The 24,800-nt window shown below is 58.2% G+C and overlaps 1 protein-coding gene across 4 annotated transcripts in view; it reads right to left on the bottom strand.

The window, feature by feature from the left end:
* FAM193A (family with sequence similarity 193 member A) overlaps positions 1–24,800 on the bottom strand; it is a 178,073-nt gene that overhangs the window by 13,246 nt on the left and 140,027 nt on the right. For 3 of the 4 annotated variants that reach the window (XM_039911955.1, XM_029062573.1, XM_039911954.1), the window contains 6 exons: positions 23,205–23,403; positions 21,735–22,007; positions 19,448–19,736; positions 18,381–18,567; positions 17,549–17,779; positions 12,180–13,044 (listed from right to left, as the gene is read on the bottom strand). In XM_039911955.1, coding sequence (XP_039767889.1) covers positions 12,180–13,044; positions 17,549–17,779; positions 18,381–18,567; positions 19,448–19,736; positions 21,735–22,007; positions 23,205–23,403 — 2,044 coding nt within the window. The remainder of the gene's footprint in view (positions 1–12,179; positions 13,045–17,548; positions 17,780–18,380; positions 18,568–19,447; positions 19,737–21,734; positions 22,008–23,204; positions 23,404–24,800) is intronic. The other variant, XM_029062570.2, reaches the window with a different exon arrangement.

Below are 24,800 nucleotides of genomic sequence, written 5' to 3' on the forward strand. Positions count from 1 at the left end.
ATTCGAACCCAGGAACGCTGACTCCCAAGCCCGGGCTCTTTCCACTGTACCACGCCGCTTCTTTTAGACCGTGAGCCCGTCGCTGGGCAGGGATTGTCTCTATCTGCTGCCGAACTGTACACTCCAAGCGCCTAGTACAGTGCTCTGCGCACGGTAAACGCTCGATAAATGGAGCGGACACAGTCCGTGTCCCAGGCGGGGCTCGGTCTACGGAGGGGGTAAAGGGCGCTGCGGCCCCGTTCTACAAACTGAGGAGACCGAGGCACAGAGGAGTTAAGTCACTTGTCCAAGCGGGTAAGTGGCGGAGCTGGGATTAGAACCCAGGGCTTCCGACTCCTTGTCCTGGGCTCCTGCCCTTCCCTCGACCCTGCAGCTCCTCTAGCCTTCAAGACAAGTCTGCTTGAGTGTCCCGGCACCCCCCGACACATTTACCACCGGGTTCTCATCTTTCCCCCTTCCCCAGTCGCCGACCCCACCACCCTCCCTGCCCCAGACGCCCACAACCTGGGGGTGGCCCTCGGCTCCGCCGCCCTTCGATCCTCACCGTCGGTCGTCGGCTAAATCTTTCCAGTTAATAACGTTGGCATTTGTTAAGCGCTCACTGTGTGCCGAGCACCGTTCTAAGCGCTGGGGTAGATACGGGGTCATCGGGTCGTCCCGCGTGAGGCTCACGGTTAATCCCCATTTTCCAGAGGAGGTCACTGAGGCCCAGAGAAGTGAAGTGACTCGCCCACAGTCACACAGCTGACGAGCGGCCGAGCCGGGATTCGAACTCATGGCCGCTGACTCCCAAGCCCGGGCTCTTTCCACTGAGCCACGCTGCTTCTCCTGCACGTCACCTCGATCCGTCCCCGCCACTACGGCGCTCGGGCTTGGTGGATGGAGCACTGGCCTGGGAGAGTCAGGGGCCTGGGTTCATTCAAATCATATTTATTGAGCGCTGACTGTGTGCACAGCACTGTATTAAGCGCTTGAAATGTACAATTCGGCAACAGAGAGAGACAATCCCCGCCCAGTGACGGGTTCTCATCCAGGCTCCGCCGTTCATCTGCTGGGGTGACCTTGGGCAAGTCACATCCCTTCTCTGGGCCTCAGTTCCCTCATCTGCAAAATGGGGATGTTCTCCCTCCTACTTAAGCCTACTATATGGGATCTGATTACCTTGTATCTACTCATTCAATTATTCATTCGATCACATTCATTAATAATGAGGGTATCTGTTGAGCTCTTACTACGTGCCAGGCACTGTTCTACGCGCTGGGCTAGATACAAGGTAATCAGGATGTCCCACGTGTGGATCAAGGTCTTCCTTAGGAGAAGCAGCGTGGCTCAGTGGAAAGAGCACGGGGTTGGCAGTCAGAGGTCATGGGTTTGAATCCCGGCTCTGCCACTCGTCAGCTGTGGGACCGTGGGCGAGTCACTTCACTTCTCTAGGCCTCGGTTACCTCATTGTAAAATGGGGATGGAGACTGTGAGCCTCGTGTGGGACAACCTGATTACCCTGTATCTCCCCCAGCGCTTAGAACGGTGCTCTGCACATAGTAAGCGCTTAACAAATACCAACGTTATTATTATCCCCATTCGACAGATGAGGGAACTGAGGCCCAGAGAAGTGAAGTGACTCGCCCAAAATCACACAGCTAACAAGGGGCGGAGCCGGAATCCGAACCCACGACCTCTGACTCCCAAGCTCGGGCTCCTTCCACTAAGCCACGCTGCTTCTATGCTGCATTTATTGAGCACTTACTGGGTGCAGAGCACTGTACTAAGCGCTTGGGAAGTACAATTTAGCAACGAATAGAGACAATCTCCGCCCACAACGGGCTCACCGTCCAGAAGGGGGGAGACAGACATCAAAACAAGTCAACAGGCATCACTATAAAATAAAAAGAACAATAATGACGTTGGTATCTGTTAAGCGCTTACTATGTGCAGAGCACTGTTCTAAGAGCTGGGGGGAGATACGGGGTCATCGGGTCGTCCCACGTGAGGCTCACGGTCAATCCCCATTTTTACAGATGAGGGAACTGAGGCACAGAGAAGCGAAGTGACTCGCCCACAGTCACCCAGCTGCCAAGCGGCGGAGCCGGGATTCGAACCCATGACCTCTGGCTCCCAAGCCCGGGCTCTTTCCACTGAGCCACGCTGCTTTTATATAGACATATAGAACTTCCCTCTCAGGACGGCACCTGGAGAGTCTCCAGTCAGTGGAAAGAGCACGGGCTTTGGAGTCAGGGCTCATGAGTTCGAATCCCAGCTCTGCCACTTGTCAGCTGTGTGACTGTGGGCGAGTCGCTTAACGTCTCGGTGCCTCAGTTACCTCATCTGTAAAATGGGGATGAAGACCGTGAGCCCCACGTGGGGCAACCTGATTCCCCTGTGTTTACCCCAGCGCTTAGAACGGTGCTCTGCACATAGTAAGCGCTTAACAGATACCAACATTATTACCAGTCTCGGCTACGGGAGGGAGAGTCAAGCCGAGGCCCGGCCGGGCCATCCCGAGCTCGGGCGGCGGCTAGCGAGCGGAAGGCATCGGCTACGAGTCCAAACTCCCCCGGGCCGGGCAGCGGCGGCCCGGGACAGAGTCCAGGGCGGAGACTCAGTTGACAGCTTGGAAGGCGGCGATGGTCAACCACTGCCAGATTTTTACCAAGAAAATTCCACGGACACACCACCGGAACGACAGCAGACGGAGAGAGGGATGTTCCGGGAGAGATGTTTCCACGCAGTCGCAACGGGTCACAGGTGACTTCGAAAGCGTAAGGCAAGACCTTAGTACAGTGCTTGGCACACAGCAGGGGCTTAACAAATAGCCCACAGTTATTATTAATCTTATCGAAATTACTCCCACTCGGATCCTGCCACGGCCAGACCACGAGCGGCTCGGTGGGAAGAGCACGGGCCGGGGAGTCAGAGGTCGTGGGTTCCAATCCCGGCTCCGCCGCCCGTCAGCTGCGGGACTCTGGGCAAGTCTCTTCCCTTCTCTGGGCCTCAGTTCCCTCAACTGTAAAATGGGGATTGAGACCGTGAACCTCACGTGGGACAACCCGATCACCTTGCATCCTCCCCAGCGCTTAGAGCAGTGCTTCGCACACAGTAAGCGCTTAACAAATGCCATCGTGATTATTATTAGCCCTCTGGCTAGCTGGCCAGCCTCCCAGCCCCAACCTAACCAGCACTTTCCTCCCCTTCTTCTAACGGAGGAATGAGGCTTTCCTATTTGTGGCTCCCCAAATCTCGGCACCCGCTCATTCACTCATTCGAGCGTATTTATTGAGCACTTACTGTGGGCCGAGCACTGTACTAAGCGTTTGGGAGACTACACTGTAACAGGAAGCAGACACATTCCTTGCCCAAAGCGAGCTTACGGTCTAGAGGGGGAAGACAGAAATCACCAGACACCGCCCTTCGGCTGGACCCCAGGCACCTCCCCGAGGGCTAAGGGGGTCGCCGAGGACTGGCCGGGGTCTAGCTAATAATAATAATAATAATAATAATAATAATGTTGGTATCTGTTAAGCGCTTACTAGGTGCAGAGCACCGTTCTAAGCGCTGGGGGAGACACAGGGGAATCAGGTTGTCCCACGTGGGGCTCACATTCTTAATCCCCATTTTACAGATGAGGTAACTGAAGCACAGAGAAGTTAAGTGACGTGCCCACAGTCACACAGCTGACAAGTGGCAGAGCCGGGATTCGAACCCATGACCACCCCCACCATAGCTTCATGCATTCATTCATTCAATAGTATTTATTGAGCGCTTACTATGTGCAGAGCACTGTACTAAGCGCTTGGGATGAACAAGTCGGCAACAGACAGAGACGGTCCCTGCCGTTTGACGGGCTTACGGTCCGATCGGGGGAGACGGACAGACGAGAACGATGGCGACAGATAGAGTCGAGGGGAAGAACAAGAGTCAAGGGGAAGAACAAGCTTACCACCACTCGCCCATGGCCGGCTACGGGAAGCTCCCGGCCCAAGCTGTCGGCCCCTCTCCCCGCTCCGACTGCTGGCCAAACTCCTCGAAAGGGGTTTGGTATTTGTTAAATGTTGGTATTTGTGAAGCGCTTACCATGTGCCGAGCACCGTTCCAAGCGCTGGGGGAGATACGGGGTCATCGGGTTGGCCCACGGGAGACTCACAGTTAATTCCCATTTATTATGAAGGGTTTGCGTTCATCTGCTCTTCTCTAGAGTGGACAGTGTCCGGTCCCGGGGGTCAGAGGACCTGGGTTCTAATTCTGGCTCTGCCACTTGTCTGCTGTGTGACCTCGGGCAAGTCACTTCGCTTCTCTGGGCCTCCGTTACCTCATCTGTAAAAGGGGGATTAAGACTGCGAGCCCCGCGAGGGACAAGGGACCTAGTGCAACCTGATTACCTTGAATCCACTCCATGCTTAGAACAATGCCTGGCACCTAGTAGACGCTTAACGAATACCATTTCAAAAATTCATGAGCCCTGGGTAACTGTAACAGCATGGCCTAATGGACAGAGCAGGGGCCAGAGAGTCAGAAGGAAATGGGTTCCAATCCTGGGTCTTTCCCATTCTGCTGTGTGACTGTGGGCTAGTCACTTCACTTCTCTGGACCTCAATTACCTCAACCCGTAAAATGGGATTAAGACCGTGTGTCAGGGACCGTGTCCGACCTGATTATCTCGTACCTACCCCGGCGCTTAGAAGAGTGCCCGGCTCATAGTAAGCACTTAACAAATACCACAGTTATTATCATCATTATTGTCTTGTATCCGTCCCGGAGCCTTAGAGAAGCAGCGTGGCTCAGTGGAAAGAGCACAGGCTTGGGAGTCAGAGGTCATGGGTTTGAATCCCGGCTCCGCCACTTATCAGCTGGGTGACTTTGGGCAAGTCACTTCGCTTCTCTGGGCCTGAGTTACCTCATCTGTAAAATGGGGATGAAGACTGGGAGCCCCATGTGGGACAACCTGATTAAGCGCGGCCCAGTGGAAAGAGCCCGGGCTTGGGAGTCAGAGGTTGTGGGTTCTAATCCCGGCTCTGCCGCTTGCCAGCTGTGTGACTTTGGGCAAGTCACTTTACTTCTCTGTGCCTCAGATACCCCATCTGTAAAATGGGGATTAAAACTGTGAGCCCCACGTGGGACGACCTGATCACCTTGTATCCCCCAGCGCTTAGAACAGTGCTTGGCACATAGTAAGCGCTTAACAAATACCACCATTTTTTTTTTTTACTCCAGTGCTCGGACCAGTGCTTGGCACATAGTAAGCGCTTGAAGAAATACCATATTATTACTATCATTACCACAGTACTTGCCACCAAGTTCACACTTAATAAATACCACCCACCATCACCAGTACCTTCACTTCCTCTCCACCAACTCTCTCTCTGACTCGTTTCCACCCGGTCTGTGCCTGCTCCGCTCCACGGAGCCCGCCCTCCGTAAGGTCACCTGTGACCTCCTTACAGTCAAGCCTAGCGGTTTGTGGTCCGTCGTCGTGCTCCTCTCGGCCTCTCGGGCCACCTCTGAGCCAGGGGAAACTCTCCCTCCGCCTCCTCGGAAGGCTCTCGGCCCCCTGGGTCTGCCTCCCGGGACATTGAGCCGGTTCCCCCTCCCCCCACGTCTCTGCCGGCTTCTCCTCCGTCCCCTCGCCTCCCGGCAGGCGGCTCGCTCTTCTCCCACTCTCTCGGGCTTAACCAATACCATCGTTATTAATAAGCGCGCATGAATGAATGGGTAGATACGAGGTGATCAGCGGGCTTTCCGCTATCGCTTCTAAGGGACCAACTCCCGAACCTACCTCTCGGCTAAGCTACGACCCTCTCCCACTCCCCCACGTCCTCTTGTCTCCGGGGTCACGCCACCGGGCCACCCCACCGGCATCTCAGACTCACCGCGAGCAAAACTGCTCGCCCTCCCTCCCGATCTCTCCTCCTCCCCACTTTCCCACCGCCCTCCCAGGCCTCGAAGCCCGCAACCTTGGGGGTCACTTGTGATTCCTCCCCAATTTCACCTCTCACGTTCCTGCCATTAGTCCCGCGGGTTCCTTTTCCACACGTCCGCCCATTTCGCGCCGCCCGGACCGAGGCTCCCTCGGTCCACGGTCCCGTCAGGTCGCAGGCCGGTCTCCCTGCCGGCCTCTCTCCCCACCGAGCCAGTCTACACGTTGCTGCGGGGCCCAGCCGCTTGACGTGTCCCTCGCCTCGCGTCTCCTCTCTCCTCAAGTCCGCCTCCATTCCTGTTCTCCCTCCTACTTAATATTGATTATCGCATTTAATAATAATAACAATGTTGGAATTTGTTAAGCGCTTACGATGTGCAGAGCACTGTTCTAAGCGCTGGGGTGGAATCACGGTAATCGGGTTGTCCCACGTGAGGCTCACACTTAATCCCCATTCTACAGATGAGGGAACCGAGGCACCGAGAAGTGAAGTGACTTGCCCGCGGTCACCCAGCTGACAAGTGGCAGAGCCGGGATACGAACCCATGACCTCTGATTCTCAAGCCCGGGCTCCTTCCACTGAGCCACGCTGCTTCTCCTTTTTAGGTATCTGTTAGGCGCTTACTACGTGCCCGGCACTGTACTAGGCGCTGGGGGGGATACAAGCCGATCAGGTTGGACACAGGCCCCGTCCCATGTGGGGCTCACGGTCTCAATCCACATTTTGCAGATGAGATCACTGAGGCCCAGAGAATTCAAGGGACTTGCTCGAGCTCACACAGCAGACAAATGGCACGGTCGGCGTTAGAACCCATGACCTTCTGACTCCCGGGCTCTAACCACTACGCCACGCTGCTTCCCCAGACTGTGAGTCCCATGCGGGACAGGGACTGTGTCCAGTCTGATTAACTTCTATCTCACCCAGGGGTGAGAACGGTGCTTGACCCGTAATAACTGCTTAGCAAATACCGTAGGATAAAAGCAAGGTGGCTCAGTGGAAAGAGCCCGGGCTTAGGAGTCAGAGGTCACGGGTTCTAATTCCGGCTCCACCGTCAATCAGCTGTGTGACTCTGGGCAAGTCACTTCACTTCTCAGTACCCTCGTCTGTAAAACGGGGATTGAGACCGTGAGCCTCACGTGGGACAACCTGATCACCTTGCATGTACCTCAGCGTTTAGAACAGTGTTTGGCACATAGGAAGCGCTTAACAAATACCATCATTATCAGTACTATTAGGCACCGTCCCTGCCCAAAAGGAGTTTACGGTCTACAGGGGGAAATAGATGTGAACATAACTAATAAAAGTGCTGTGGGGCTGAGGGTGGGATGAATATTAGCCGCTTAAAATCGATCACATTTCTTCAGTGCTTATTCTACCAATCAAAGGAATGTATTGAGCGCTTACTGTGCGCAGAGCACTAAACTAAGCACTTGGGAGAGTACGACATGAGTCTGTAGACGGGTTTCCTCGCCCACGTCGAGCTCACAGTCTACCCGGGGAGACAGATATTAATATAATCTACAGGTTCGTTACGTAAGTACTGTGGGGGTGGAGGGTGGGGTGAATACTTGTCTGCTGTGTGACCCTGGGCAGGTCACTTCACTTCTCTGCGCCTCGGTTCCCTCATCTGTAAAATGGGGATTGAGACCGTGAGCCCCATCTGCAACAGGGACCGTATCCAACATAAGTAGCTTGTGTCTACACAGTGAGCGCTTAAAGAATAGCACGATTATGATGATGATTATTATTACACCGCACGCCCAAAGGGTAGAGATCTAAGGGCAAGGACGACCCAGAGGGAGCCGAGGAAAAGGGGGCTCAGTCGACGAAGGCCTCTGGCAGGAGATGTGACCTTCCTGAGGCTTCGAAAGAGGGGAGAGCGGTATACGGGGTGTACGGAGGGTATACGGAGGGGGAGGGAGCTCCAGGCCGGAGGGAGGGTGTGGGAAAGGGGTCGGTGACGAGAGAGACGAGACTGGAGCGCAGTGAGTAAGCCGGTGCTGGAGGAGCGGAGTGTGTGGGCTGGGCTATCGTGAGATATCGGCGAGCTTACTGTGTTCAGGGCACCGAACTGGGCGCCTGGGAGAGCACCACAGAACAGAGTTGGTAGACAAGTTCCATCTTAAAGGGGGCAGATCGAAGTGCACAGGTGATGCAGAAGGGGGAGGAAGTAGAGGAAATAAGGGCCTAGCTGGGGAAGGCCTCTAAGAGGAGGTGTGCTTTTAATAAGGCTTTGGAGGCGGGGAGAGTGATGGGGTGCCCCGTTCGAGAGGGGGGGGGGGGACGGGACGGGAGACCCAGGTCAGAGGGAGGACGTGGGCAAGGGGTTGGCGAAGAGACGGACGAGACTGAGATGCAGGGAGCGAGCCGGTGTTAGAGGTGCACGGTGAGCGTGCCGGGTCGTAGAAGGAAATGGGCCAAGTACGTCAGGAGGGGGTGAGGGGCTCGGACGTCAGGAGGGGGTAAGGGGCTCGAGCGCTCTAAAGCCCACGGTGACGAGCCTCCGCTTAATGAGGAGGACGGGTCACCCACCGAAGGTCCCCGGGGAGTGCTGAGAGGTGGAACGGATGTTTATTTACGGAAACGATCCGGGCAGCGGAGCGAGGTAAGGACTGGTGCGGGGAGAGACAGGAGGCAGGGAGGTCAGCGAGGAGGCTGACGCGGTAATCGAGGCGGGCTAGGATGAGGGCTCGGATCGGCACGGTGGCGGCTTGGAAGGGGAGGAAAGGGCTTTAGCCACGTTGGGGAGAAAGAGGCGACGGGAGGTGGCCGCGGACTCAATATGAGGGTTGAGGGAGGGAGACGGGTCGAGGACGACGCCCAGGTTACGGGCTTGTGAGGTGGGGAGGAAGGTGGTGCCGCCGAGAGGAGCAGCGGGGCTCGGTGGAAAGAGCCCGGGCTTGGGAGTCAGAGGTCACGGGTTCTAATGTCGGTTCTAATCCCGGCTCCGCCACTTGTCAGCTGTGTGACTCTGGGTAAGTCACTTAAGTTCTCTGCACCTCAGTTACCCCATCTGTAAAATGGGGATGAAGACCGCGAGTCCCACGAGGGCCAACCTGACGACCTTGTATCTCCTCCGGCGCTTAGAACAGTGCTTGGCACATCGTAAGCCCTTAACGAACACCAACATTATAATTATTATTATTACAGTGTTAGGAAAGAGGGGTGGAGGACAGCTTTCAGGTGGGAAGATGAGGAGCGCTGTTTGGGAAACGTGAAGTGCGAGGTGTCAGTGGGACGTCCGAGCAGAGGTGCCCCGAAGGCAGGAGGAAAGGTGAGACTGCAGAGGAGGAGAGAAGTCCGGGGCCGGAGAGAGACGCGGATTTGGGAATCGTCCAGGTCGAGGTAGGTGGTTCCCGAAGCCGCGGGAGCGGATTGGTTCGCCACGGGAGTGAGGGAGGATGGAGAAGAGAAGGGGACCCGGGACCGAGCTTTGAGGGACAACCCACTGCCAGAGGCTGTGAGGCAGAGGAGGAGCCCGTGAAAGAGACTGAGAAGGAGCACCGGGGAGGCGGGAGGAGAACCAGGAGGGGACCGTGTCAGTGAAGCCACGGTCAGATAATGTTTTGAGGAGACGAGAGACAGAAACTCCTCACCGTTGGCTTGAAAGCCACCCATCCCCTTGCCCCTCCTACCTCACCTCGCTACTCTCCCACTAGAACCCAACCCGTACGCTTCGCTTCTCTAAGGCCGACCTTCTCGCTGGGCCTCGATCTCACCTGTGCGACCGCCGACCCCTCACTCAAATCCTGCTTCTGGCCTGGAACGCCCTCCCTCCTCAAATCCATCACAGAGTTGCTCTCCCTACCCTTCAAAGCAGCGTGGCTCAGTGGAAAGAGCCCGGGCTTCGGAGTCAGAGGTCACGGGTTCGACTCCCGGCTCCGCCACTCGCCAGCTGTGTGACTGTGGGCGAGTCACTTCGCTTCTCTGTGCCTCAGTTACCTCATCTGTAAAATGGGGATTAACTGTGAGCCTCGCGTGGGACGACCCGATGACCCTGTATCTCCCTCAGCGCTTAGAACAGTGCTCTGCACGTGGTAAGCGCTTAACAAATACCAACGTTATCATTAAAGCCTTATTCAAGTCCCATCTCCTCCAGGAGGCCTTCCCTGATTAACCCCCCCCCCCCCCCTTTCCTCTTCTCCCACTCCCTTCTGCGTCGCCCTGACTCGCTCCCTCTGATCTTCCCGCCTCTCAACCCCTCAGCATTTACGTACGTGACTGGAACTGATTTATATTAACGCCTGTCTCCCCCGCTCTAAGATCACTGAGGGCAGAGACTGTGCCTGCTTACTCTCGTATGGTACTCTCCCAAGTGCTTGGAACAGCTCTTGGAGAAGCAGCGTGGCTCAGTGGAAAGAGCCCGGGCTTGGGAGTCAGAGGTCACGAGTTCGAATCCCGGCTCTGCCATCTGTCAGCTGTGTGACCGCGGGCGAGTCACTTCACTTCTCTGTGCCTCAGTTCCCTCATCTGTAAAATGGGGATGAAGACCGTGAGCCTCACGTGGGACGACCCGACGACCCCGTATCTACCCCAGCGCTTAGAACAGTGCTCGGCACACAGTGAGCGCTTAACAAATACAAATACCAACGGTGCGCTGCACACAGTAAGCGCTCTATAAATGCGACTGGACGTGGGGAGTCTAGAGACCGAGGAGGATTAGGATGGAGTAGAGCCCTTCAGGTCAGGCAAGGAGGTCAGCGGTGACCTTAGAGAGGGCAGTTTCTCTGAAGGGAAGCGATGGAAGCCGGATCGGAGGGGACGGAGGTCAGAAAGTGGAGACAGCGGGTACAGACAAGTCACCCAAGGAGTCTCGGTCTCAATCCTCATGTTACAGGTGAGGTAACGGAGGCCCGGGGCAGCGAAGCGACTTGCCCGAGGTCCCACGGCAGACAAGCGGCGGATCCGGGATTGGAACCCGTGACCCGGTGACTCCCGGACCCGTGCTCTACCCACGCCGCCGTGCTGCTTCTCTAATGGTAGGAGGGAGATGGGGGCGATGACTGGAGGGAACCGTGGAGCCAAGGAAGAGTTTTCTTAGGGCAGGAGTTAGAATGAGCACGTCTGAAAGCAGTGGGGAAGAAGCCGGTCGGGAGGCGAAAGGTCGAAGACGACGGTCAGGGAAGGAAGCAGGTGTCTCCATGAGACGCGAAAGGGTGGAGGCGCGGGTGGAGGGGACGGATTTCGAGAGGAGGCGGGAGAAGAGATCGGAGAGTCACAGAGGTGGCGGGAGGAGGGAGGGAAACCGGTGCCAACGGATCACGGATGGATTCGGTCGGCCGGACGACGAGATAAACTCAGCGGCTACCGCGAGCAGACTACGGGAAGCAGAGAAAGCAGACATTTCAGAACCTATTTGGTTCTGGGGGAAGGGCTTCACGAAATACTTTTCACGACGGCAGCGGCTGGGAAGCCAGAGGGTGCCTGACGTAAACGACCCAGTACACGCTTAACGCACACACGCTGCAGGTGCCCATTTCCTCCCGTAACCAACGGTGCCACATACGACAAAGTCAATCCCCCAGCGAAGCGGTGCGTTGGACACCCAACTCCCAGCGCCGTCTCCCGCTTCCTGACGGTCCCCTCCCGCCTTCCAGACCCTCCTAAAATCCCCTCTCCTCCAAGAGGCCGCTCCCGACTAAACCCTCCCTCCCTGAACTGGCCCTCTCTTCTGCGCTATCTCCGCTTTTGGGTCCGTACCCCTAACGCCCTCGATACGCCCCCCGCCCCTGAGGCAGACATCCTTCCGCTCTCCTTAATTTCCCATCCTCCATCCGTTTTAGCGCCCGTCTCCCCGTCACAGACCGTAAGCTCCTTGTTGACGGGGGACGGCGTCTGCCGGGGCGGTTGCCTTGTACCCTCCCGGGCGCTCAGTTCGGCGCTCCGCACTCGCTAAGCGCTCAATCAGCAGCAGCGACTGACCGATGGATCGACCACGGCACCGTTACAGTAGGGTGGAGGCCGGAGTCTCCCACGAGGAGAGGCACGTGAGCCGCGGGCCCGCGTCTTCAAGCCAGCGATCCCGCCCCCGGGGACGGGATCGCTCCCGGGGGCCGACGGCACTCTCCAGCGTCTCCGTGTGCCGGGCTCCCGCCGGACAGGAGGAGAGGAGGAGGGCGGGGGGGCCCAGCACCGTGCCCAGCGCTCGGCGCGACTCGCCCGGACGACCGCCAGCCGCGTTCCCGGAGGGCCTCCCCGCCGGGCGCCCCCCCCGGCCCGCTCCCTCCGAAAAGGCCCTCCGACCCCCTTCCTCGCGTCCGTATTTACCGATCGAATTGCTGACTTTGTCGCCTTTCTTCTTTTTGTTTTTCTTGTTCCTTCCCTTGGGCTGGGGAGAGTCTGCCGGTGCCATTTTGTGGTTCTGCTGGGGCGGCTGCTGGGGCGGCGGCTGCTGCTCGCTGGGAGAAGGGGTGGTTTCCCTCGGGCCCGGGGCCGGTCTCTCCTCCTTGACGTGATTGAACTGCTTTTTGTTGTTGTTGTTCGTATTGACTCTCTTCTCCTCCCTGCGGGGCTCGGGCCCGGAGCCGAGCTCCGCCGCCTTGGCTTTGGGCTCCGCCGGGTTCCTGGTCCTGGGCGGGGGCGCCTCGGGGGCCCGGGGGGCCTCGCCGCCGGGCCTGCCGCCGGGCTTGAGCTTGGGCTTGCCGGCCCCTTCCTGGTGACGGTGCATCATGTCCAGGAGGAAAGAGAGCGGCTCCGGTTGCTTCGCCCTGGCCTCCTTCTGGAAGAGGAGCTTGGAGTCCCCGGGGCTCGGGGGGTCGGGGAGCCCGCAGACCACCGGCGCGGGCCCCGCCCTCTGCCCCACGGGCACGGCCGGCCTGGGGAGGGCAGGGCCGGACGGGGCGGCGACCTTGGCGGGAGGCTCGGGGACGCCGTTCTGCAGCTCTCCGGGCCCGGCCTCCGACTCCTTGGCCGCCTGGAAATTCCGAGGGAGCGGGTCTGCCTTGGGACAGTCCTTCCCCGCTCGCTCTTTTTTCTTCTTCTTCAGCGCCCGGAGCTGCTGCAGCTCTTGGAGACGTTGGAACTCCTGCTTCAGCCTCTCCTCTTCCTCCTCTTCCCGCCGCCTCTGTTCTTCGAGGAGCTGGTGATGTTCCCGTTCTCTGGCCTCCGCTTCCAGGCGAGCTTTCTCTTCTAGCTATTAAAGACAGGGAGGGGAGGGCGTCAGTCGGGGCGGGGGCGAGGACCCCAAACGGTCGACCCGTCGGACGGCCTTAACCCCCGGTCGCGACTCCGACCTCGATCGGCCTCTCGCGGGACCGGGACTCGTTCCATCGGACCTATCGGGCGCCGACCGCGTGCGAAGCGCCGTGCTGAGCGCGGGACGGGGGAAGGGGAGATCGGCCGCGCCGCGGAACGTTAAACGGAGCCTCCGGAGGGGCCGCGTCACGCCCGACGTCGAAAACGGACCCGCCAAAATGAATGCGCTTCTGCGGGCCAGCGAGTCGCGTTCGGGCGAATTCGTCGCGATACGATTACTCGTTGTCTGGAGATTTACGCCCAAACGGCCCTCTTTTCCCCCGCGGGCTAAGGCTCGGCACACTGAACAAGGTCAACTCAGCCGCTTACACGTGTCGTCCGTGAAGTCAGAGTACATTCCTCACTTGCAATATCTCGCAGTGTGCTCCGTACAGGCGTGAAGAAAACAGAGCGTCGACTGCCTGTTGCTACGACTTGGTTCGAGCTCGCCGTTTACGGGGCGATACTCCAACGGCCACGTGAGGCCGCGTGGCCTCGTGGATAGAGCGAGGGCCTGGGAGCCGGGGGCCCTGGGTTCTAATCCTGGCTCCGCCGTCTGCCCGCTGTGAAACCCCGGGCAAGTCACTGCGCTCCTCTGTGCCTCCGTTTCCTCCACTGCAGGAGGGGATTCAATACCCGCCCTCCCTCCTCAGGACCGCGAGCCCCACGAGGGACAGGGACTGCATCGAGCCTAATTAACCTGCATCCTCCCAGCACTCACAGAAGTGCTCGACGCAGAGCAAGCGCCTCGGAGATGCCGTAAAAACCAGGGGCCGAACGGTACGCACCATAGCGATATTACTCAGCAAGCGCAGATTTCCAGAATGGATGGATTTCCGACGCTGACGCAGAAACACGCGTAAATTGGACACGCGAGAAATGAGGACCCAAGAGTGCATTATTCATTTAATCATTCCGTCGTATTTATTGAGCGCCTACTGTGCGCAGAGCACTGCACACTAAGCGAGTTACCATTCCGGCTTCCTTTCCCGCCGCCCCCGGCCTTCCGTCCACCGGCTCGATCCTATTTCTAGAGTGCTTACTGGTGCAGAGCACCCCGCTAAGCGCTTGGGAGAGTACGATATATCCATAAACGGACACAACCCCTGCCCACGACCGGCTCACGGTCTCCCTCGCCCTCCGAGCGTATAAAGAAATCCCTTTATGGACACAGGTTGGCCCAACTGAAGTCAATCCCTCTGAGTCGGTCCTCGCTAAAGGCAAGAACTTCCCGTCTCCAAAACATTTTGGGGAATTTGGCTGGAGCGGGAGATGGTCTCTATCTCCCGACGGAAGTGCCCGGACAGAGGGCCAGACGTTTGAGAAGAGAGGGGGTGAAAAAAAATCCCCTCCCATCCAGGCAAGGACTGAAAGCTTCCAGGGGTCAGAGGCAATCCCTCCAGAGGCAAAACAGGGTGGCTCAGCGGAAGGAACTCGGCCTTGGGAGCCAGAGGACGTGGGTTCTAATCCTGCCTCCACCACGTGTCTGCTGTGTGACCTTGGCAAGTCACTTCTCTGGGCCTCAGTGACCTTATCTGGAAAATGGGGATTGAAAGTGTGTCGGGACAATCCGATTACCCTGTATCTAACCTAGAACAGCGCCTGGCACACAGTAAGCGCTTAACAAATACCGTAATTCTTCTTATTAAAGCCCAGAGAGGCTCCCACCGGCTGGAAAAGCTCGAGGCCCCGCCGGCCGGCCCGCCGCCCTGGAGCGGACGATCAGACTCCCTTCTTGAAGGCTCTGAAACTCCCCCAGGACACCGGGCTCTCCCGCCCCTCTCCCTGATCCGGCCTCGGACGGGCCGTCCTCTGGCCTCGCCCCGGATTTGCCCTGGCACTCGTGAGGGGGTGGCTCAGCCAGAAGCAGCGTGGCTCGGTGGAAAGAGCCCGGGCTTGGGAGTCAGAGGTCGTGGGTTCTAATCCCGGCTCTGTCGCTTGTCAGCTGTGTGACCTCGAGCAAGTCACTTAACTTCTCTGTGCCTCAGTTCCCTCACCTGGAAAATGGAGGTGAAGACTGCGAGCTCCTCGTGGGACAACCTGATGACCTTGTATCTCCCCCAGCGCTCAGAACAGTGCTTGGCACACCGTATGCGCTTAACAAATACCAACATTGCTATCATTATTAGAAGGCTTCTGGGAGTCCCCTCTCTGCTGGGGATGGGGGATGGTGGGGGCGGTTCCTCCATCTGTAAAATGGGGATGGAGACCGTGAGCCCTGTGCAGGACAGGCACGGGGTCCAAACTAATTTGCTTGTATCCACACCAGTGCTTATTACAGCGGGACTCAGAGGAAACACCACTTGTCAGCTGTGTGACTGTGGGCAAGTCACTTAACTTCTCTGAGCCTCAGTTACCTCATCTGTAAAATGGGAATTTAGACTGTGAGCCTCACGTGGGACAACCTGATTATCCTGTATCTACCCCAGCGCTTAGAACAGTGCTCTGCACGTAGTAAGCGCTTAACGAATACCAACATTATTACAGCGCCTCACACATAGTAAGTGCTTAAATACCATCACTATTATTCAGGGCCGCCCGCCTCGCGGCAGGGCGGTCCGGGGACCCCCGCCGGTCTCCCGGAGGAGCGGCCGCGTCGACCGAGGGTGCCCTCCGCGTTGGGGCGTGGGCCCGCTGAGGGTGCTTGGCTGGGGCCTGAGGGTCCCCAAGGGCAGCCGAAAGCCATCCCGCCGGACGGAGCGCTCGGCACAGTGCTCCGCACACGGTAAGCGCTCAAAAAACCCACCGACCGACTGATCGGAGCGCTTCTTCTAGAGTGGCTGTCACCTCTGGACAGTGCTCGGCAGCGAGCAAGTGCTCAACAAATACCGCTGACTGACCGGTTGGCTCTCGGGCCCTGGCCTCCTTGTCGGGTAGCTGAGCGACTTTGGGTTGACCTAGCAGATTCTGAATTACCCACTAATTTACATGCCTCTCGAGGAGCGGAGCAGAGCGCTGTGTGCGGCGTGTAAACCGGTGCCATCTGAGAAGGGGCCAGCACGGGCCTACTTGCCGCCGCCAACGAAAACCATCCCTGGGTCGGGGGGCGCAGGGCGGTGGTCTGACGCGCCAAGTCTGCGGGGAGAAACTGCCTGCCGCGTGGGGCTGCGAGCTCGTCCCAGGCAGCGAATGCTCCTACGAACTCTGCTGGACAGGACTCCGCACGGGGGAACCGCTCGACAAACACCATTACTGAGGAGCCCGCTGTTGGGTAGGGATCGTCTCTCTTTCTGGTCGAACTGTACTTTCCAAGAGCTTAGTACAGTGCTCCGCACACAGTAAACGTTCAATAAATACGACCGAACGAACGAGCGAGCCAAGTGTCTGCGGGGAGCTTGGAGAATAACCGCTCCTTCCTTCACTGGCCCGACTGAGACGCACCTGGCTGTCTCTCCTTCCGTCCCCACCCTGGGGCGATGAAAGCCGGAGGGGAGGCAAGTTGCAGAGAGAGCCCCCGGCGTCAAAGGGGGCTGGGCGGCCCGAGGGGGCAGGGAGGGGCGCCAGGAGGCTGCCCATGGGAGCCCATAAGAGCAACCCCCAATCCACAGCCCGCCCGCGATCTGAAACCTCCCCCTTGGCTTGAAATTCCTCTGCTCGAGCAGAAGACGGGCCCGTGGATCAATCTTCCGCGAGACCCTCCCTATCAGGGTCCACCTAAAACCGAGGAGCAGCGGTAGGGTTCCCACTGCTGGCTCCAGGCCCAGAGGCGGGACCCCTTACTGTTTTGCCCGCCCCGCGCAGCCCGGCCACCAAGGAGGGGGCGGTAAGCGGGGCGCGGCAGGCGAGGGCGGGCTCGGCCGCCGCCCTCGCCCAACGGGACTCCCGGACACCCCTCCCGGGGACCCAAGACCCTCCGAACGGTCCCCAAGAAGAAAACCCACGAGTCCTCATCTGTTTTTTGGGGCTGCTCTTCTTTCTTCGGGGCCAAACGTAAACGAAGCCGCTCCCGCGCTTCTACTAGCGGGTGCGGCCGGTGGCCGTGACCACTGCCTCTTCCCGCCTGCCCGAATCCTCCCCTCCCACACACCCCCATTCCCCGGCCTCGGGCCCCACCTCCGTCCCGCCTCCCTTGATTCCGGGCTGCCCCTCTCCCCGGGCCTCGGGTCTCGCCCCCTTCCTGCCTCCCCGAATCCCGGTGACCAACCCCTCTTTCCCGGCCTCGGGTCCCGCCTGCTTCTCTTCTCCCTGGAGCCGAATCCGTGGGGTTCTAGCCTGCCTTCGCCCCACAGAAGTGTAGACGGAAACAGGCCCCGCTGTGCTTTGGGGTTTTCGGGGGGGGGGGGGGGTGGGGGTGGGGAGAGTGTTCCGGCAGATCCTTCTCACCACCTCTCCACACATGCAATCTTCCCAAGCCCTGGGGCGTCTGGAAGGGGGTGGGGGTGGGGTGTCCCCTCCATTTATACCTTTCTCTGCTTGTGCCTCGCTCGCTTGGCTGCCCGAGTGCTGCTTACTGGTTTGGTCTCCGAGCTGTTTATAAACTGCAGCAAATCTTCCACCTTTCGATGGTCAACGACACTCTCCCTTTCGGAGACCTGATCTGGTTTTTTGGGCTGCTCTTCTTTCCTCTTGGTCAAACGTAAACGAAGCTTCTCCCGCATTTCTGCGTAATTTCGACTAGTGGGTGCGGCCGGTGGCTGAGGAAATCAGAAAAGGACATTCGGTACAAGGAGCGTCGGCCCCGGGAGGTTCCGAAACCCAAGTGGAACTCGGCGTCGTGTCCATCGGTCTCACGGGATTCCAAGTCGCCATACCTTTATGCCCAACGGCCCCAAGGACACCAGTTCCCACGCTTTCCGGCAGGCTCACGTGCGATAAAAATCACTTTCAGCCTTTCCGGCTACATTTCGTTCAAGCGCCGGATTTTGGACGCTTGATTTCGGCCTGAGCGGAAACCCCGGAGGGCTTCGCAGGCTCTATCGGGGTCTCATTCTCCCTTTCGTTCTCCGCGCTCTCCGGGCCCGGGCTTTCTCGTGGGAGGCCGGTCGCTTCCGACGCTCCGTGCCCCGTGGCGGGCACCTCTGAGCGGTCAACCCTTCCGGGCGCCCCGGCCCGTCCCCTCCCCCGGCCGGGCACCTTCCCTTGCCGCTCCCCATCGTGCCCAGGCCTGGGCCGTGAAGAGCAGCCGCGGGGCCGTGGGGGGAGACCGGATCCATCGACTGCTCCCTACTACCCGACGATCCCACCCAGCTGCCCGTGGGGCGTCGGCGGGCCCGAGGGGAAAGGTGGAAAACTTACGCCTCCGTGTCCGAAGAACTCACAGTAACAACAGTCACAGTATTTTCCTTCTTTCTGGTTGGTGGAGGTTGAGGTACTTGAGCTGTGCTCTGAGCAGCTGTCTTCATCTTGACTCTCTTCTCCGTCGTACTGCTGATGATCGTAAGCACTGCTGTTTTCACAGCGATGACCTTCACAATCGGGGTCACTGTGAGGAACAGACGGCTCGTCTTGGAGAGGCCCGGCAGACGGCGCCGGAGCCCCGGCCCCCCGGGGCGGAGGTGACCGCCTACCGCTCCCCATCTACCCTTCGGGGGGCCGGCCGCGGGAGCCGCCGCCGGGCTCGCCCGGCCTCCGCCCGGGGCCGCCGTCGCCCTGGGGTAGAGCCCACCCCGGCTTTCACGGCGGCCACTCGGTCCGTCCGTCCCCGGCCAGCCGACGGACGGCTCTGACCACCTCTACTCCGTTCCACGGCCCCAGGGTGGCCGGCGGGATCACAGCGTCTACCGGGACAGTAATAATGATGATAATGGTGACGACGGTATTCGTTAAGCGCTTACTACGTGCCGAGCACCGTTCTAAGCGCTGGGCGGCAGTAGGCCCTCCGGCCCCCGGCTCTCCCCGCCTCCCCCCACCCCCGGCAACGACCCGGTCATCTCAACCGCGGACCCGGTGGGACACTCACTGAGCTGCCGGTGCTCAACGTTGGGGCCGCCCCGGCCTCCCCTCGTCCCCACCCCTCCGGCGCCCTCCTCCCGGCCCCAACGGAAACCTCCCGGTCGTCTCACCTGCAGACGTTCAGCGGTGCTCTCCCTGAGCTGTCTGTGGTCGACGTCGGGTGTCCCTCCACCCCCCACAACGTCCCCGTCATCCCGGCGACGCTCTCACTGACCCGTCTGGGTCGGATTCTGGGGCTTGTTCCCCCGACCGCCCCGGCCGCCGTCCCCCCGCCGTGAACGTCCCCGTCACCTCGCCCGCGGACGCTGGGCGTGGCGGCCTCCCCGAGGGGTCTGGGTTCGACGCCGGGGCCGCTCCCCGCCCCCGGCCCGCCCCCGCCCGCCGCCAACATCCCCGCCGGGCCATCTCACCTGCAGACACTTGGCGGTGCGCTCACTGAGCTGTCTGTGGTGGACGTCGGAGGGGGGACCGTGGTGGGGCAGAGGCTGGAATGTGGATCCACAAAGCCCGGAGCCGTGGCGGCGGTTTTGGGGAAGGGGGGAGCGGCGAGGTTTGGGAGGTGGGGGGCGGAGGCCGGCGAGAGGGCGGCGGCGGCGGGAGACAGAGAAGGAAGGGACGCTAAACCCGTGGGGCTGTTTCGTGGGGCCACCGGGGCAGAATGTCTATGATCCTCTTTATTGATATTGTGAAACACCTCACCTAAATGGAGAGACACCAAAGCGGTTACTTTCTACTTCTGAAGAGAAAGAGGCATTCGTTCAACCGATCGTACTCACTGAGCACTTTCTGCGTGCAGAACAGTACACTAGCCGCCTGGGAGAGTACGCTATAACAATAAACACCGAGCCTTCGGTCTGAGGGGGTCACAGACAGCGATATCAACCACAGAAACCCTCCTGAGCCAACCACATTTTCACCAGCATTCAATCCACTCGTTCTTTCGTACTTTTCGAGCGCTTACCGTGTGCAAGGCACTGTACTAAGCACCTGGGAGAGTACGATATAACAATAAGCAGATGATTCAACGGGAAGCACTGTGGCCTGGTGGAAAGTGCACCGGACCGGAGTCAGAGGACCTGGGTTCTAATTCCGGCTCTGCCAATCGGTTACCTTAGGGGAGTCACTTAAATTCCTCTGTGCCTCAAGTGCAAAATGGGGATTCAAAACCCGTTCTCCCTCCTACTTAGACTGCGAGCCCCACGTGGGACGGGAACTTTGTCCGACCGGATTCACTTCCACCGTCCCTGAGGACTCAGAACGGTGCCCGGCACATAGTAACGTTTACCAAATAATGAGAATTATACCCATCGGATACCTGGCCCTCTGAAAGCGAGTTGCTCCCATTTTGCCACCCAGGACTGACTTCACACTCGGCTGAACAGCCGTTCATAACCCTTGTGCGTTCTCCCTCGACCTGACGGTGTTTCGGCTCACAAGAACCCGTACCACAGATCCGCCCTTTCCTCTCCATCCGGACTGCTATCTTGCTGGTACAAGCTCTATCCCGACTGGATTACTGCGTCAGCCTCCTCTCTGGTATCCCTTCCTCCTGTCTCTCCTCACTCCAGTCTGTTCTTCATTCCGCTGTCCGGATCATCTTCCTACAGAAACGCTCCGGGCCTGTCGCTCCCCGCCTCAAAAGCCTCCAGTGGTTGCCCATCGACCTCCGCACGAAACAAAAACTCCTCCCTCTTGGCTTCCAAGCCGTCCACCCCCTCGGCCCCTCCTCCCTCCCCTCCCTTCTCTCTTTCTCTCTCCCAGCCCGCACGCCCCGCTCCTCTGCCGCCGCTCACCTCCTCACTGTGCCTCGTTCCCGCCCGTCCCGCCGTCGACCCCTGGGCCACGTCCTGCCTCCGGCCCGGAACGCCCTCCCTCCTCACATCTGCCAAACTATCACGCTTCCCCCCCTTCAAAGCCACAGTGAGGGTTCACCTCCTCCAAGAGGCCTTCCCATACTAAGCCCCGCTTGTCCTCAGATCCCCCTCCCCGCCCCACAGCACTTGTGTGCACATATTTATCATTCTATTTATTTTATTAATGATGTGTATATATCTATAATTCTACTTATTTAAATTGATGCTATTGATATTTTGTCGTCTGTCCACCCCACCCCCCGGACTGTGAGCCCATTGTTGGGTAGGGATTATCTCTATCGCTTGTCAAATTGTACTTTCCAAGTGCTCAGCACAGTGCTCTGTCCACAGTAAGCGCTCAGTAAATACGACCCATCGGATGAATCTCCCTTCCTCATCCCCCTGACTCGCTCCCTTTGCTCTTCCCCGCTCCCCGCCCCACAGCGCTTACGTATATATCTATAATTTCATTTATTTATAATGAAGCCCATTTACTTGTACCGATGTCTGTCTAGCCCTCTAGTCCGTGAACTCGCTGTGGGCAGGGATTGTCTCTCTCTATTGCTGTACTGTATTTTCTAAGCGCGTAACACGGTGCTCCGCACCCAGTAAACGCTCGATAAATACGACCGAACGAATGAACAACAGCGCTCGGCACAGAGGCGGCACTTAACGACTACCTCTAGGCCGTAAATTTGGCAGGAAACTTGTCTACCAACTCTCCCAAGCGCTGGGTCCGGTTCTCTGCACACGGCGTGTGCTCAATAAATACCACCGATGACGACGACGAAATGCTCTCGTTCTTATTCTCCGATGGCTGCTTCAAAGGGCCGGCTGTCCTTACCTATCGACGAAGGCCTCTTCGACGACACTTTAAACTGGTTGCTGCTGGACTGCACCGTGGTGGCGGTGCAGGAGACGGATGAAGTGGCAGAGGATGTTGCCATGACAACCTTATTGGCTTCCATAAAGGCATCCTGGAAATTGTACAGACACTTCTTCTTGGCTGCGTTTTTTTTCTCTTTGCCCTCAGCCGCGGCAGCCGTTTCGGTACTAGATGTAGTGGGAAGGGCTTCGGGCCTTAGTTCCGAGAGCGCTGGCCCCAAGAGATCGCTGCCTTCAGAGAGGAGGGAGAAGGGTGGCAGAATGAGGATCGAGCAGGCGGCGGCCGGAAGCCGGAGGCTACGGCGCTACAGAACTGCTAAGACCGGGCAGCTCGGCGTTGGCTTCGGGCCTGGAACTCCCTCCCTCCTCCTTATGTGCCGGGCCACCGCTCTCCCCACCTTCAGAACCCTCCCAAGGTCACCTCTCCCCCGATGAAGCCCTCTTTTCCCCACCTTCCTCTCCCTTCTGCGTCTCTGCACTTGGATCTCTACCCTTCGGGCGCTCGGGATTCCCCCACCCGCAGCCCCATATCCCTGTTTTATTTATATTCATGTGTCTGTCTCCCCCTCTAGACTGTAAGCTCTTTGTGGGAACGTTCCTACTAACGCTGTTTTACCGTACTCCCCCATGCGCTTAGTTCAGGGCTCTGCGTACGGCAGGCGCTCAATAAATCCCACGGATTAACTGATCGGGAGAGAACCAGAAACCTGAAATCAATCAAGGGTGTTTATGCACTGGACTCCCGCCGTGGGAAGAAACGGACGGCCGTAGCTACGTCTAAGGACTCTGGAGAAATGAGCAAGGTCCAGGCGACTTGTTTTGGGGTCCGATCCCCCCCAACACATTAAAGGGGCCTCTGCTCTGTTAGTCACCCACAAACGGCATCCCCCCACCCCGCCACTAAAGTCTAGAGAAGCAGCGTGGCTCAGTGGAAAGAGCACGGGCTTGGGAATCAGAGGTCAGGGTTCGAATCCCGGCTCTGCCACTCGTCAGCTGGGTGACTGGCGGCAAGTTGCGTCACTTCTCTGCGTCTCAGTGACCTCATCCGGAAAATGGGGATGAAGACTGTGAGCCTCACGTGGGACGACCTGATTACCCTGTGTCTACCAGAACAGTGCTCTGCACCTAGTAAGCGCTTAACAAATACCAACATTATTATCATTCAGTGACTACGGGAAATAGACGCCCATCCGCAAGGAAGCGAAAGATATTCCCCTCACAAATCCCTTCCTGGGTCAAAGAAACGCGATAGCATACTCCCCGCTGCGCGCCCCGGCCAGAGCGGTACAAATCCCGCCATTTTGGGGACTCCAACCACAGCCTGTCATCTAAGGTGTCAAGCAGCTAAATTCAGATTAGGAGGAGGAGCGGGGGAGGAGAAGTAAAAGAAAGCGGCAGCCAAATGTCAAGTGGAAATCCACCTCCTTACCAGAAAGGGTGTCTGGCAGAAAAGTACCAGGATTCCAGTTCTTGTCATTCATCATTTCTGATCCCCACAGACTTATAAACTTGGAGCTATTCCAGTCTGGAGAACTTCCAAAACAGCTTGGGTAAATATGGTCCTGAAGAGATGCATTGAATACCTGATGCTTGTTGGTGTGATTCTGAACAGGTGCCGGCGGTAAAGCCTAAGAAGATGACAGCCATTACCTTCTAATCGCACGGTCCACAGAACATTCTACCCGGCTCCCGATCGGGGGCGGGACCCCCTCCAGCCCCCTGGGATCCCGACCTGTCCAAAAGAGGACCCCGGGGGTTCCCGCCTTTCCGTTCCCTGAAAAAGTGGGGCGTCGGAAGTCGGGCCGGCTCTGAGGGAGTCGCCGACGGCCGACGGCACTCCGCCAGGCCCGCGCCCCGATGGAAAACGCTTTCCGTCATCGAGGGCCGTCGCTGAAACGCCATCCTACATCGAGAACGCTTCACAAAATGCTAACTAGATTATCTTCCAGAATCACTGGAATCCGGGAAGACCAACCTGGAGTCAATGAGCTCCCGATCGTTTCAAAAATGCACTAGCTGAGCAAAAGCCTGGTGCCCCAGGCCGAAAAGAAAAAGAGGAAAAAAAGCAAAGGTTCAATAGACCCACTGGTTTGTAGCCCTCCTCCCTTGACGCTCTGCAACTGAAGGACACTCGCACCAGACTCTTCCCCACTCTCAACCGCTCCGTCGTGGAACAGACACGGGGCTGACGATAGGATTCTGCCTCAGGAGAACAACCCAACGTGAGTTCAGAGGGGGAGTGAAGGGGCAGGGGTTAAAGAGAGTTGAAAAAAGAAGCAGCGTGGCTCAGTGGAAAGAGCCCGGGTTTGGGAGTCAGAGGTCATGGGTTCGAATCCCGGCTCTGCCACTCGTCTGCTGGGTGACCGTGGGCAAGTCACTTCGCTTCTCTGGGCCTCAGTCACCTCATCTGTAAAAATGGGGATTAACTGTGAGCCTCACGTGGGACAACCTGATGACCCTGTATCTACCCCAGCGCTTAGAACGGGTGCTCTGCACATAGTAAGCGCTTAACAGATACCAACATTATTATAACTGCAGACTCTAGCTGCCGGACACTGGGAAGGATCTGGCTGGTGGTATGTGACCTTGGTGAGCCTAGTTATGGTCATGGGTGGACAGAGAAGCAGCGTGGCTCCGTGGAAAGAGCCCGGGCTTGGGAGTCAGAGGTCATGGGTTTGAATCCCGGCTCTGCCAGTCGTCAGCTGTGTGACCGTGGGCGAGTCACTTCACTTCTCTGGGCCTCCGTGACCTCATCTGTAAAATGGGGATGAAGACTGTGAGCCTCACGTGGGACAACCCGATGACCCCGTATCTACCCCAGTGCTTAGAACAGTGCTCCGCACATAATAAGCACTTAACAATTACCAACATTATTATTATTATGGGAAAGGTGTGAGTAAGGTCAACGGCACTGACATCCCACCAGTTGCTCCGTCTTTCAACTAATTAGCTGGAACACTGCCATCAAGAGTGTCTCTACTGCACTCTCCAAGCGTTCAGTATAGTGCCTGGCACATGGTAAGCA

The sequence above is a fragment of the Ornithorhynchus anatinus genome, chromosome 4 (genome assembly GCF_004115215.2).
Source record: "Ornithorhynchus anatinus isolate Pmale09 chromosome 4, mOrnAna1.pri.v4, whole genome shotgun sequence".
In the NCBI taxonomy this organism is placed as follows: domain Eukaryota; kingdom Metazoa; phylum Chordata; class Mammalia; order Monotremata; family Ornithorhynchidae; genus Ornithorhynchus; species Ornithorhynchus anatinus.